This window comes from Pan paniscus, chromosome 8 (genome assembly GCF_029289425.2).
Source record: "Pan paniscus chromosome 8, NHGRI_mPanPan1-v2.0_pri, whole genome shotgun sequence".
Lineage (NCBI taxonomy): Eukaryota > Metazoa > Chordata > Mammalia > Primates > Hominidae > Pan > Pan paniscus.
In genome coordinates this window covers 13560365-13575194 of record NC_073257.2, presented here as the reverse complement: position 1 = coordinate 13575194, position 14830 = coordinate 13560365, and the positions used below count along the sequence as shown (strand labels likewise).

The 14830-nt window shown below is 45.1% G+C and overlaps 1 protein-coding gene and 1 pseudogene across 2 annotated transcripts; one reads left to right on the top strand and one right to left on the bottom strand.

Moving 5' to 3' along the window:
- Positions 1–218: 218 nt before the first annotated feature.
- Positions 219–9150, top strand: IDI1 (isopentenyl-diphosphate delta isomerase 1). Its single transcript, XM_003827764.7, has 5 exons — positions 219–824; positions 5060–5232; positions 5838–5930; positions 6425–6555; positions 7678–9150. Exons 1-5 carry the CDS (start codon positions 226–228, stop codon positions 7993–7995), a joined length of 1314 nt encoding a protein of 437 aa, XP_003827812.2. The 5' UTR covers positions 219–225; the 3' UTR covers positions 7996–9150.
- LOC100976533 (uncharacterized protein IDI2-AS1-like) lies at positions 5030–12117 on the bottom strand (annotated as a pseudogene). Its single transcript, XR_008954493.1, has 2 exons — positions 12048–12117; positions 5030–5702 (listed from the first exon to the last, which is right to left on the bottom strand). The product of XR_008954493.1 is annotated as an uncharacterized protein IDI2-AS1-like (transcript).
- Positions 12118–14830: the final 2713 nt, after the last annotated feature.

Genomic DNA, 14830 nt, shown 5'->3' with positions numbered 1-14830 from the left:
GAGCGAAACTGTCTCAAAAAAAAAAAATTTAGAACGTACTGTCATGTACCTCGAAAGCGAACACTCCCAACATAGCGTGGAACGCCCCACACCCCCGGCGACTTTGCTACGCCTTGGTCCCGGTTGCAGACACCGCAGAAAGGCCATCGTTCTAGACATACGAGAACTCCCCGTGCAGCCAAACGCTGTAGTCCCAGCGGCGGAACTCGGGAGGGGGGGGGGGGGATGCCCAACCAGCCAGTCAGCAGTGACGTCCCGCCTTTCCTCCGTTTCCACTGGTCCAGCCACGCAGAGGCCGCGCCCATGGGACGCCGAGCTTCCGGCTGCCGGGCTTGGCGCCCCGGCGCTTTCGGATTGGGAGGGCTTCCTCCATGGAATGCGAGCCTCGAGACGTCTGACGTTAGGCACCGTTCGCAGCGCCTCGGGCTCGCACGGCAGGATCGAAAGCGTGATTGGCTGGCGGCTGCTGTGGTCTCGGGCACCGCCCAGTCGCGGGACGCTGCCTCTGCGGAACTGGGGCTGGGGCGTGTTGACCCCCTTAAAGGCGCCAGAGCCCGCGGTCACGGCTCAGGTTCCCGGTGCTTCGCGCGTCTGCCGTTGTCACAGGCCAGGGAGGTGGCACCACCAGGCGAAGCTTGGCGAGATTGTGTCGTCAAGCGCGTACGGGCGCCAGTTGGCCGGGCGATGTGGCGTGGACTGGCGCTGGCGAGAGCGATTGGCTGCGCGGCCCGGGGGTGGGGCCAGTGGGCGGTGCGCGCCGCGGACTGTGCTCAAAGCGGGCGCTCTCCGGGACCGGCGGGTGTCTGTGGCCGGAGGCTGATCAGGTACCGAGGACGGGCGGCGGAGTTCGGGAGACAGGGGCAGGGCGGCATCGGGGAGCTGCGGGACGGGGCGGGGAGGAGGCCCGAGGTCTGAGCCACCCGTGAGGTCTCGGCGCGGAGGCCTGGACAGCTGGGGGTGGCGGCGTTGGTCTCCCGAACTGGAGGGAGGCCGGGCCTTCCCGGGCTGTGGTGGGCGCCCGCGCCCCGTGGAAGGCGGAGGCGTGAGTCGGGGCGTCAGAGACGTTGCCATTCTTTGTCAGCGGAAAAGATCGTCGTCTGCGCACAGTCACCTGAGGTTTAGGAACTCGTGGAATTGGAAACCGAGTCGCAGGAGACTAAGAGTTGCGAGTCTCCCCTTAGAGAATTCAGAAACAAGCGTAGACAGCATCGTCAGAAACACGAGCGTGAAGACACCGGCCTCCCCGTGCCGAGTCCACGCGTGTGACGCGGGTGTATACACCTGCGTCCGTGCAAGAGGGTGACAGCAACACACTCAAGGCGCTTCTCCTGGGAATGGAGCAGGAGAAGAGATGGGGAGCATCGCATAGATGGAACTAGACCTTTTTTCTTGGGTTGGGTGATGTGTTCCCGCGTCTACTACATGGTATTCTTTAAACGCATAAATAGACGTATTCGTTTTACCTTGTGATTATGCAGCTTAGCTTTAAAATCTGAATTCTGAAAATCCTGAAAGAGCAATTGTCATTACAGCTGGGCGGTGGTGCACGCCTTTAATCCCAGCACTTTGGGAGGCGGAGTCGAAGGCTGCAGTGAGCCGAGATCGCCCCACTGCACTCCAGCTTGGGCGACAGACACAGCAAGACCCAGCCCCATCCCCCCGGAAAAAAATGTCATGTCAAAAAGTCTAGTAATTATGTAGTAACGAAACCTATCTTAGTGATCACCTAATATACAGTTGGCCTACTGTATCCTTGGGGTCCATATCCATGGATTTAACCAACTGCACGTTATAAAATATTTGGAAAAAAATTTCATCTGTACTGAACATATACAGACTTATTCTGTAAACAATACAGCACAACTATTTATGTAGGATTTACATGTTTTAGATATTATAAGAGATCATCTACAGATGATAATTTAACGTTCGGCCCGCATCACTTAACAGGGATACTTTGGAGAAGTTCATTGTTAGGTAGTTTCATCATTGTGGAAGCAGAGTGCGCTGACGCAGACCTAGACAGTGGAGCAGCTGGGCTGTGTGGTGTAGACAGACGGTGGAGGAGCTGGGCTGTGTGGTGTAGACAGACAGTGGAGCAGCTGGGCTGTGGTGTAGACAGTGGAGCAGCTGGGCTGTGTGGTGTAGACAGTGGAGCAGCTGGGCTGTGTGGTGTAGACAGACAGTGGAGCAGCTGGGCTGTGTGGTGTAGACAGACAGTGGAGCAGCTGGGCTGTGGTGTAGACAGTGGAGCAGCTGGGCTGTGTGGTGTAGACAGTGGAGCAGCTGGGCTGTGTGGTATAGACAGTGGAGCAGCTGGGCTGTGTGGTGTAGACAGTGGAGCAGCTGGGCTGTGTGGTGTAGACAGTGGAGCAGCTGGGCTGTGTGGTGTAGACAGACAGTGGAGCAGCTGGGCTGTGTGGTGTAGACAGACAGTGGAGCAGCTGGGCTGTGTGGTGTAGACAGTGGAGCAGCTGGGCTGTGTGGTGTAGACAGTGGAGCAGCTGGGCTGTGTGGTGTAGACAGACAGTGGAGCAGCTGGGCTGTGTGGTGTAGACAGACAGTGGAGCAGCTGGGCTGTGTGGTATAGACAGACAGTGGAGCAGCTGGGCTGTGTGGTGTAGACAGACAGTGGAGCAGCTGGGCTGTGTGGTGTAGACAGACAGTGGAGCAGCTGGGCTGTGTGGTGTAGACAGACAGTGGAGCAGCTGGGCTGTGTGGTGTAGACAGACAGTGGAGCAGCTGGGCTGTGTGGTGTAGCCAGTTGCTCCTAGGCTGTTTTTCCTGTTGCTTCAGGCCTAAATTTGGATAGTGTGTTACTGTGCTGAGTAATGTAGGCAGTTGTAACACAACAGCAAGTGTTTGTGTATCTAAACATAGAAAAGGTGATGTGCTGTGCTCCGATGTTACAATGGCTGCAACATCATTAGCAATAGGAATATGTCAGTTCTGTTATAATTTTATGGAACCACTGTAGTATATGCAGTCTGTAGTGTACGGAAACATCATCATGTGACACATGTATGTATACAGTGGATATACACAGGTGATCTGCAAATATTATGCCATTTTATATCTGAAACTTCAGCATCCTCAAATTTTGGTAGCTGTGGGAGGTCCTGGAACCAACTCCCATATATACCAAAGGATGACTGTATAAAACTAGGCTATAGAAGTTGGAAATCTTTCTAAAATTGAGGCTAACTCTGAAGTTGACTTCCTTTTCACATTATTTTCCCTCTTGATTTGTTTTAATCATTAACCTTATTTCAGATTTTTTGTATTAGATATCAATATCTCCATCATCACTGACTCCTGACACACGCATTCACACACACACACACACACACCCAGACCCTATGTGGGTCTAGAACTTTGTATTAAGTAGCTGTTTAAACACTTTGTGTACATTCTGCAGTATGCTTGAACTCTGTTGAAAGTATTTCAGTGGTCCCCATGTGGTGGCTCACTCCTGTAATCTCAACACTTTGGGAGGCCAAAGCAGGCAGATCTCCTGAGGTTAGGAGTTCGAGATCAGCATGGCCAGCATGGCAAAACCACATCTCTACTAAAAATACAAAAATTAGCCTGGCGTGGTGGTGCACGCCTGTAGTCCCAGCTACTTGGGAGGTCAAGGCAGGAGAGTCACCTGAACCCAGGAGGTGGGGGTTGTAGTGAGCTGAGATTGCACCATTGCATTCCAGCCTGGGCAACAAAACGAGACTCCCTCTCAGAAACAAAAAAGTGTTTCACTAAAATCTATGTATTTGAAATAGAGTCACATAGAAAGTAGAGCACACGGGATCTTCAAAATATATTGGGTAGAAAAATCAAAAAACAAAAATTATAATTCATTCAGAAATAAAGGAGAAGAAAAAAGGGAATAAAAAACTTCAAGGTCAGGCTATGTAAAGGTGCCCTGAAGGATACAAAGATTAGAAAGCTTAGACGCTGCTGGATATAGATATGTAAAAGTGTGAGTCAGAATACTGAAAGTACCCTAATAAGTGCTTTACGTTTTAATCACATGGGAGGGATAAATGGGGGTTCAGAAAATTAATGTTTGATGCACTAAGGTAGGGATGGGCCAACTGTGGCCTACAGGCCAAATCTGGCCTGCTGCCTGTTGCTACGTCCTGTGAGCTGAGTGTTTTTCTCATATTTAAACGGATGGAGAAGAATCAAAATATTTTGTGACACATGAAAATTAAATGTAATTCAGTGTCCATAAATATTTCAGTGTCCATAAATATTGGCATGCACCCACACTCAGTTTACATACTGCCCAGTTCACCTATTGCCTGTGACTATTTTAGTGTTACAGAGGCAGAGTTCATACTCTCTGGCCCTTCACAGAAAAAACTTGCCAAGCACTGCCTTAAAGCATCTATTGAATATAACGAATTAAGTCTTCTCCTGTTTATCTAGAATGATATCAGCTAAGTACTGTCCTGGGGGAAATTGACAAAACTCATACAAATCATTTTTCTGATCAGGAGCTTGGGTTGAGAAAAACTGGATTAAGTCTTACTGTGACATTGGTAGAAAGGTTATTGAATGTCTGGCACGAGTTGTGCCTTGAAAAAACGGATTTCAACCAAGATTGGCCTGTGACATTCTTGAGCAACTATGCAGAGACAGGCAGTGGGAAAAACAATTCAGGATGGCAATGGGAGCACATTCTAGAGATTACAGAAGCTGGTGTAGAAAAGCAGGATGAAAAGTTAGGTTGGGGCCAAAAACCAGAGAAGAAAAGTACACTGGAAAAAGGATTGAGTATCAAGTGCTGCAGAGGATCTCAGAGGTCAAGAATTTAGAGTGGAACGTTGAGCTTGGCCTTCAGGAGCATGACTGTGATAAAAGGCCAGCTGTGAAACCTGTAGGAGAAATGATGACCCAGATAGTGCTGAGCAGCCGGCTGGCAGCGTTCTTGGGGTCCCTGTGGGGATGCAGAGTGGTACAACTGCAGATGGGGAAACAGCATCATTATTAACCTGTGTTTATCTGACATTCAGAAAAATATATGATGGCCTTTCTTTCTCTTTTCCTTTAATATTAGTGTTCTAGAACAGATCAGACATTTTGTAATGATGCCTGAAATAAACACTAACCACCTCGACAAGCAACAGGTTCAACTCCTAGCAGAGATGTGTATCCTTATTGATGAAAATGACAATAAAATTGGAGCTGAGACCAAGAAGAACTGTCACCTGAACGAGAACATTGAGAAAGGTGCTGCTTTGAAACAGTCTTTCTTGTAAAGCGATTTGTGTAGGCATTTCCGATTTGCTGAGAAGAGCACTCTGTTCAAGGAAGTGCAGTCTTCAATAATACCGTATTTTCTCGTTGGTTCCAGTTCGTTAAATAGTGTCGTCATTAGCATCTGCTTTGCTGTCTTTCTGTTACAGCGATTTCTCTTCACTTCATGCCTGTTACTCGGCTTCTTCAGAGTTATTCTGGATTCATAGAAGAGGGACTAGCCCTGACATACAGCAGCAGCCTAGCCTCTAATATTTCTAGAGAGTGGAGAGAGGCGGGCACCATGCAGGGAAGCGTGTGCCTTCACCACTTTCCGAGAACTGAATGTCCTTGATAGGGAACTTGACTGCAGGAAAGGGGCCACCAGCATCACCATTTCCTTCACTCGACGGCCAACTTCCTTGCCCAGTGCAGAGCTCTTCCTCACCATAGCCATGCAGAGACTATGCATGTGGATAAACCATGGGAAAAAGCAAAAGCAGCAGCAAGTTACTAATGTTATTCTGAACTGCAGGGAGAGAATTTGGTAAATAACTGGTACTTAAGGCTAAAATAATTGTTATTTCTTTTGCTTTCAGGATTATTGCATCGAGCTTTTAGTGTCTTCTTATTCAACACCGAAAATAAGCTTCTGCTACAGCAAAGATCAGATGCTAAGATTACCTTTCCAGGTTAGTACACTTTTAATGTACAATATTGTGTTTGTACATTAATTTGACTTTTTATCATTCTGATTTCTTGGAGCCAAGGTCACAAAGGGAAATCCTGTGAATGGCATAATTTTATATTCTGCATAAAGTGAGTTTACACAATGAGTGCAACCTAATACAACAGCAAGAAAAAATAAGAACTAGTAAGCAATTGGGCAATATGTATAATTTACGTATTTATCTTTAATCTGTATTATCTACACTTTGATCTTTTTTGGTTGAAGAAGTATTAATAAGGAACCTACCTACAAATGTAGTCTGTTTCACAACATAATTACTGATAGCCCATTATAACCAATTTTAAAATCCTTAAAATAATTACTGATAGCCCATTATAACTGATTTTAAAATCCTTAAAAATCATTTCATTTTTCAGTTACTTATAAAACTTTTTCTTGATCTTTCAGACCTACTTTGAAGAAAAGTTGATCTGTCTCTGTATTACCATTTTCCAGGTTGTTTTACGAATACGTGTTGTAGTCATCCATTAAGCAATCCAGCCGAGCTTGAGGAAAGTGACGCCCTTGGAGTGAGGCGAGCAGCACAGAGACGGCTGAAAGCTGAGCTAGGAATTCCCTTGGAAGAGGTAACCAGCTCTACTACACAACCATACGAGCTGAAACCTAAACATACTTTAAAAAGGTTTTCAATAAAATTTTTAAATTCAAATGTAGTTCTCTGCTTGGTAACCTCCGGAGTTATGAGTTAGCCCCACAAACCATCTTGAATAAAGATTATTTAAATTTTAATTTCTTAATATCACTTGTCAAAACTTAGCTCGATACGGGGATGGATTGATCTGTTAAGCACTATATAAGGTTGACTATTTCTATAATTGATCAAATCGAAGATGAGTATTTTCAACTGTTACAGCTCTTGTAGAATTTAACTGACAGGTTTTCCAGTTCTCACCTAAAACTCCCCACCTTCAAAAAAGGTGAAGATTTTCTGACGGAAACTCTTAGGAATATGAACCATAAATCTCATTGGTTTAATTGAAATCATTTTTTTTCTTGGAATTGTCCCCCTTAAATAAGACCTGGATAAACAAAGTATTTCTTATCTATATTTTCCAAAAAGCAATTTTAAAATATGAAAAAGAAAAATGTCGGGCCGGTCGTGGTGGCTCATGCCTGTAATCCCAGCACTTTGGGAGGCCGAGGCGGGTGGATCACGAGGTCAGGAGTTCGAGACCAGCCTGACCAACATGGTGAAACCCCGTCTCTACTAAAAATACAAAAACTAGCTGGGTATGGTGGGGTGGCACGTCTGTAATCCCAGCTACTCAGGAGGCTGAGGCAGGAGAATTGCTTGAACCTGGGAGGCGGAGGTTGCAGTGAGCTGAGATCACACCATTGCACTCCAGCTTGGGTGACAGCAAGACTCCGTCTCACAAAAAAAAAAAAAAGAAGAAAAAGAAGAATGTCACATTTCTAGTTTGAGTGACTGCCCCTTTTTTTAACATTAAAAAAAAAAACTTATCTGATCGGGAAAAAACGCAAACACTTGAAACTAATAATGTAATCATTTTTCCATATATAATATTAAGATTTCCATATACCATTGATAGGAGATTAATGCTTTAAAAGTTCTAATCCTAAAACTATACTGCTGTTCAAGATATCGCTGTAATACAGTGAGCTAATTTTAGATTTTTTTTGTTACGGTGGCCGATGTTTTAATTACTTTTTTTTTTTTAATGTCTTAGGTTCCTCCAGAAGAAATTAATTATTTAACACGAATTCACTACAAAGCTCAGTCTGATGGTATCTGGGGTGAACATGAAATTGATTACATTTTGTTGGTGAGGAAGAATGTAACTTTGAATCCAGATCCCAATGAGATTAAAAGCTATTGTTATGTGTCAAAGGAAGAACTAAAAGAACTTCTGAAAAAAGCAGCCAGTGGTGAAATTAAGATAACGCCATGGTTTAAAATTATTGCAGCGACTTTTCTCTTTAAATGGTGGGATAACTTAAATCATTTGAATCAGTTTGTTGACCATGAGAAAATATACAGAATGTGAATATGTAGGTAAATGATTACAGAAAAATTTCTCTGCTTAACAAACTTAGAATGACTTTTTCCTTTTAAATTTAGTTCTATCATTAAATTTAGTTCTATCATTTAGTACTATCATTAATGTATTATATACACTGATACTTTAAAACTTGTGTGGAAAAAACTAACTTATAATTTTGTATCACACACCCTGGATATGTGTTCTGTTTCTAAGCGACATTTGTGAGAGATTATTGTAAAATGAGAGAGAGCAAATAAAACTTAATTTAATCTTTGCAGATACATGCTTATGGGAAATTTGAACAAATGAGTGAAACTCTGTGTTTTTAGTAGGCTGTGATAAACATTTCCGGAGCACTTGCAGAGGACTTGCTATTTGCCAGGTGCTTTATGTATCATTACATTTTTATCATAGTTCAGAAAAATGTGCAAAGGAAACTATTGTGTCGCTCCTTCAAAACAGTCTTAATTAACTTTCATATTAGCAGATTAAACTAGCAGAGCAGGTTCAAGGGAAATTAAATGATATGGACCCCAATTTGTATCATTCTGAGTTGATTGTGTGGTTTATTCATTCTGGAAACATGTTGATACTTACAGTCAGCCACTGCTTTTGGTAAGTGATATTGATTAGGTTGAATCTTCTTGTAAATAGTATTTACCAGTTAGCAAAGTCTGTGTTTTCAGAATTACAGTGAGCACAGAGGTGTTCATAAAATGGGAATTGAGTCCCACTCGGTAAGAGTTGCTTAAACTTGACACTGTCGACATTTGGGCTGGATAAAACCCCTGTGGTGGGGTCCGTGCTGTGCATTGCAGGATGGTGAGCAGCGTCCCTCTCCTGTGACACCCACAGTTATGCCGGATGTTGCCAGATGCCCCTAGGGGACACAGTCAACCCCCAACTGAGGACCACTGTCCTACAGAGTCAGGAAATATTGTAGGGAGAAGAAAATAACAACAACAAAGGCCTGTGTTAATATTAAATAGATGAGATTATGGAATGTGTATATTAATGTTAAAAACTGTACCTTGATCAATGTACTTTTTATAAACTTGCCATAGATATCTCAGATTTGAAACCTCAAGACAGATTTATTATTCTTAAATGCTGTATGATAATGAAGAAAAATAAAAATTTATTTCTTGCAAAGTTAAATGTTTGTTAAATTCAATAGAATGACTCATTTATGGTTAACTTTGGGCAATTTATAATTTCAGACAAGACTGTTTAGCAAGTATTTTATTGAAAAGTAAAAAAAATTGCAATTTAATACTGCGTTTAGTTTGTTAAAATTTTGATACACTAATAGGATATTGCCTGTATAGTTTCTGTTGCATTTATAATATTGTTTCTAATTTTTTTAGTTTTATTTTCTAGGAAGTTTTAGGCCGAAAGCCACATATAATTAGTTACGTGATAAGTATGAGTTGCCATGGCTACTGAATTGGACATGGGACCCTTAGACTGCTACCCAGCACCTTGTTAAGTACTTAGCAAGAGTTAGATACTGTTGTAATATTACTAGGACGCCATCCAGAAAATCGAAGGAATGTCTTTTGACCTGATAAACTCCTTAGAACTCCTTCATCTTTTATAAAGAGGAGTATCCCTCTCCTAGATATAGCTGCTTCTGACCCCAAAGGCAGATGTGTTGGTTTTCAACTAGAAAGCTAAATGGTACCTATAAATTTTTTTTTTCTTAAACTGTTTTAAACTCTTAATCTTCAAAATATATACTTCTTTGATTCTGGTCAAACCATTGCCAACTCCTTTAAGGACAAAGTAGAGGTGGCCTTCTAATAATGGCTGATTCTGTTTCCCCGCCTGTATGATCAAGAGAACAAGACCAAGACAGAAGATGGTATAATAGGAAGGAAGGCACATTTTCTTCTTACTTGGTCCTGGCACCTGGGGACAAGTCCAGGTCGTACCCGCAGTGCGTCCCTGTGGGAACTGCCCTCCACCTGCTCCCTGGGGACACGTCCAGGTCGTACCCGCAGTGCGTCCCTGTGGGAACTGCCCTCCACCTGCTCCCTGGGGACAAGCCCTGGTTGTACCCGAAGTGGGTCCCTGTGGGAACTGCCCTCCACCTGCTCCCTGGGGACAAGCCCAGGTCGTACCCGCAGTGCGTCCCTGTGGGAACTGCCCTCCACCTGCTCCCTGGGGACAAGCCCAGGTTGTACCCGAAGTGGGTCCCTGTGGGAACTGCCCTCCACCTGCCCCTTAGGGGGTGCTTGTGCAGTGGTTTCATCCTCTCACTTGGATCTGTCCGTTGGACCCTCACTAGGGTTGGGAGTTCCTCATAGGATGAGGTACTCTAGATCCCCTCTTGACAGATTTTCTTTTTATTATTTCAGATACACCTCTTCTTCACCCTTCCTCTCTGGGTGCTTTTTCAGCCCTAAGTATGTACTTACACATTTTATAACATTTTATAGCGTGAACTGAAGTGTGTATTTGTGTGTATTCAGGTATCCTGACAGCTTTCTGCTTTACAATTTTCACACATTATACTTATTTACCATACATGGTTTAGACTCCCAAACGTAAATCTCCAACACTGCATTCTCTCCTCTATTTTATATGCATATAGGTGAATGCATAAGTAAACTGATATATCCAGACAGTAGGATGTTATTTGGCACTAAAAAGAAATGAGCTATCAAGCCACAAAGACAGGGAGGAAAGTTAGGTGCATGTTGCTGAAAGAAGCATGAAAGGCTACATCCTGAAGGAGTCCAGTTCTCCAACATTCCAGTAAAGGGAAAACTGGAAACAGTAAAAAGCCAGGGGTGAGAGGGGAGGGAGGAATGAGTGGGCAGGGCACAGGATTTTTAGGGCAGTGAAACTCTTCTGCATGGTACTGAATTGGTGGATATAGGTCATTATGCATTTGTCCAACACCAAGAGCAAGCCTCATGTAAACTGGACTCCAGGTGATAATGATGTGTTGACGTACGTCTATCGGCTGTAACAAATGGACCACTCCGATGAGGATGTAGATAGTGGGGGAGTCTGTGTGTGTGGAGGGGCTGGGGGTCTATGGAAACTCTCTACCTTCCACCCAATTTTGCTGTGAACCTGAACTGGTCCAAAGAATAAAGTCTATTAAAATTTGGGTGTTAAACATGAAAAGGAGCTTAACCTCATTAATCACAGGGTAGGTGCAAATTGAAACCCGAATTTAAAAGACCGACATCAGCAAGTGTTGACGGAATATAAAGTAACTGCTTCTGAGCATGCCTGCTACCATGGAGCTGTTGGCCACTATCTACTAAAGTCAAACGAGTCAGACCTGGCAGGAGACAAATGTGGGTGGTTCTGCCTTCTTTTGTTGCCATTTTACTAACTAAGCAGCAAACGAATGCAGCATATTCTTGAGCTGGAAAGTCACTGACATATTCGTTGTTACTTTGAGAAACGAGGTGTTTCCTAGATTTTTATGCACTGCCCTATAAGTAGGTGATACAGTGTGGGTTCAGGACTTGCCTCACTCATGCAGCTCTTTGCTACATGTCCAGTCTCTAGCCCAGGGACGCCCCTATAAGTAGGTGATACAGCGTGGGTTCAGGGCTTGCCTCACTCACGGAGCTCTTTGCTACATGTCCAGTCTCTAGCCCAGGGACGCCCCTGCAGGACATCTGCAGTGATTACATCAGCCTTGGTGTCTGCGCAATCGGATGCTGCCATGCCGCGGGAGCAGTCCTGCTATACACAGCAGTGTGAGTAAATCCACAGACCCAATCTTGAGTGGAAGAAGCTGGATACAAAAGGCACATGTGATTCCAGTGAAATAAAGGTCAAAAACAGGCGAAACCAATTAAGATGTAGGCAAGAATAGAAGCTACTTCCAGGGGGCGCAGGGAGCCTTGTGAGATTTTCGAAGTGTTCTCTATGTTGATAGGGTGTTAATTACATGGGTGAGTATGTTAGGATTGATGGAAACAATTTGTGCACTTTTAAGTGACAGCTTAACAATATAGAATCCATGAGCTCTAGAGAACAGAGCTCAGCACTGATAGAGAATCAGTGGAGAGCAAGTGGCATCTCACCTTGACAGGAGTGGAAGTGCAGGTACTTCTGCCACTGCATCTTGGTATCAGATTGGCCAGGAAAAGCCATGAAGACACGCCCTGCGTGGGTTGGGGCTCCACTCCTGAGAGAAGAAAGCAAGGTCAGCTCCCACGGTGTACGTCGGGTCCCCATGCCCGTGGGCCCCTGCAGGCAGCTGACACGGCATTGACATGACACACTTATGCTGTAGGAAAAGAACTCTGTCCCCACCCCCACCCCACGGGGCACAGATGCCGCAGTGGGGTTGGTCGCGTGCTGCTCGATCACATGCCCTGATGCAGATTAAAAGGAACACACAGAGTCTGAAGAGGAAAGGTGTTCCCACGCCAGGTGACAAGCCAGCTCTGGCTGTGAGGCCTTGCCTGCATCTCAGCGTGTCCACGTGCTTTCCCTTCTGCCTGGAACCTGCACTGCCTTAGTCTGCACCTGGCTGAATCTGACTCATTTAAACCCTTGGCTTAAACGTCATCTCAGATGATCTTCCCAGGACTCAAATCTGAATCACCAGCATGAAGTCGGAGCTCAGTGACTTTGAGTAAATTATGAATAAAAACTTAAGCATTGGCCGGGCGCAGTGGCTCATGCCTGTAATCCCAGCACTTTGGGAGGTCGAGGCGGGCGGATCACGAGGTCAGGAGTTTTGAGACCAGCCTGGCCAACATGGGGAAACCCCATCTCTAGTAAAAATACAAAAATTAGCAGGGCACAGTGGTAGGTGCCTGTAGTCCCAGCTACTCGGGAGGCTGAGGCAGGAGAATGGCGTGAATCCAGGAGACGGAGCTTGCAGTGAGCCGAGATCGCGCCACTGCACTCCAGCCTGGGCGACAGAGCGAGACTCCATCTCAAAAAAAAAAAAAAACTTAAGCGTATACTCACGGGTCCCATAAGGCTACATTGCTTGTGTACAGACGGTTCCCTCTCAGCAGTTGCCACTCCCACGTCAAAGGCTGTTCATGCTTCCCTTCAGGTAATGGTGGGCCAGGTGGGCCAGGCAGTGGCACAGCCCACCTCCCAAGAGCGCTGGAAAAACCTGAGAGAGAATGTCAGAGACCAAATAGCTCTGAAAAGAAGCATAGGGCAAAATCTAGGAGAAGAAAACCTGTGCTGCTTTTCCCAAGGGGCATTGCCCAGTTCCAGTAAATGAGCAGAGAGGCTGGGCAATGGAGAGGTGCTTCCAATAGCCAGACAGGAATGGGGGAGCAGAGACCAGGGGTGAGAGCTGCGAGGGCAAGGCCCACGGAGAGCTTCCCAGGCTTCATGTGCTAGGAAGAGGAATTTAGGGCCAGCCTGGAATTGGCTCAAAACCTGTTTTTATTAGGGAAATCTGAGATAGTTACTTCTCTAGTTTCTTGCAGAAAACCATTATGTGGAGGACAATAGCACATCACAGACTCCAAACAACCCCCATGTCTTTGTCGTACACAGCATCCAGAGCTCGCTGGGCGTCCACCCGGTGGGAGACGGGCCAGCACGACCAAGTGGCCAGCACACCAGCCAGCAGCAGTGACTTCAGGGCCCAGAGAACGTCAGCACGCTGAAACCTAAGACACAAAGCTTAACATCAAAGAAATAAAAGTCATGACAGAATTTTTAGAGAAACTGGACATTATTTTTTTTAAAGAACCAAATGGGCCCTGTTTTGAAGGATGTCCCTGAGAGCCATCGGCCCCAGCTGAGAATCACTGCTGGGGTCTCTGTTTCTTATCACAGAAATTCTAGAACTGCGTCCAGAACATAATCAGCACTCAATAATTATTAGCTAAAGGATAGAAAGAAGGAAGAGAAGATAGACTAGAATGTCTTCCATGTGAATTTTTTATTGAGGAAGCTTGAGAGGCGGCCAAGAGGCCTGGGGAGGCCTGCGTTCCTGGCTTTAGGCTGTTTGTTGAGCAAAGACAGTGACCTTTCTGTTCCCAGAGAAAACAGCCCTTCTCAGTTTCATTATGGACAATGTTCTTCACAGCCCTTACGTTACTTTCCAGAGGAAGAGATGGAGACTTCATAGACCTATTTAAGTAAGATTGAAAGATGATTTTATTAAAATCTTTCCAATTTTTATACTTCTGGCCAACAATAGGCATTCTTAGAATTTTTGAAATTTACAACTTAATCATGACATGTGAACATCCTAAAGTACACACGTCCTTGAAAATATTCCACGGAGAAGCTACAATGAAAGCCGTAAGACTCTGTGATTGGCTCTGTGACCATGGTTTGCAGATTGATCTGAGCACTTTGGCCAGGCATGTGCCAGTTGATTCTTGTCCCAGGAAGCCCAAGACGTGACACGGTGACCCACTTTAATGTGTTTATACATAAGTGATTTCAGGAGGCAAAAAAACAGATTACACTTTTTTTTTTTTTTTTGAGACGGAGTCTCGTTCCTTCGCCCAGGCTGGAGTCCAGTGGCGCCATCTCGGCTCACTGCAAGCTCCGCCTCCCGGGTTCATGCCATTCTCCTGCCTCAGCCTCTGAGTAGCTGGGACTACAGGCGCCCGCCACCACGCCCGGCTAATTTTTTTGTATTTTTAGTAGAGACGGGGTTTCACCGTGTTAGTCTGGATGGTCTGGATCTCCTGACCTCGTGATCCGCCTGCCTCGGCCTCCCAAAGTGCTGGGATTCAGATTACACTTTTAAAAGTAATGGCAAACATAATTCTCAATTTAGGGTCTCAGTAATTTACAAATGTATGTCTAGAGTTAATGGGCATAGAAATTTACCCAGAAGAATTAGGAGGGGTATGTATGCAAGGGGTAGAAA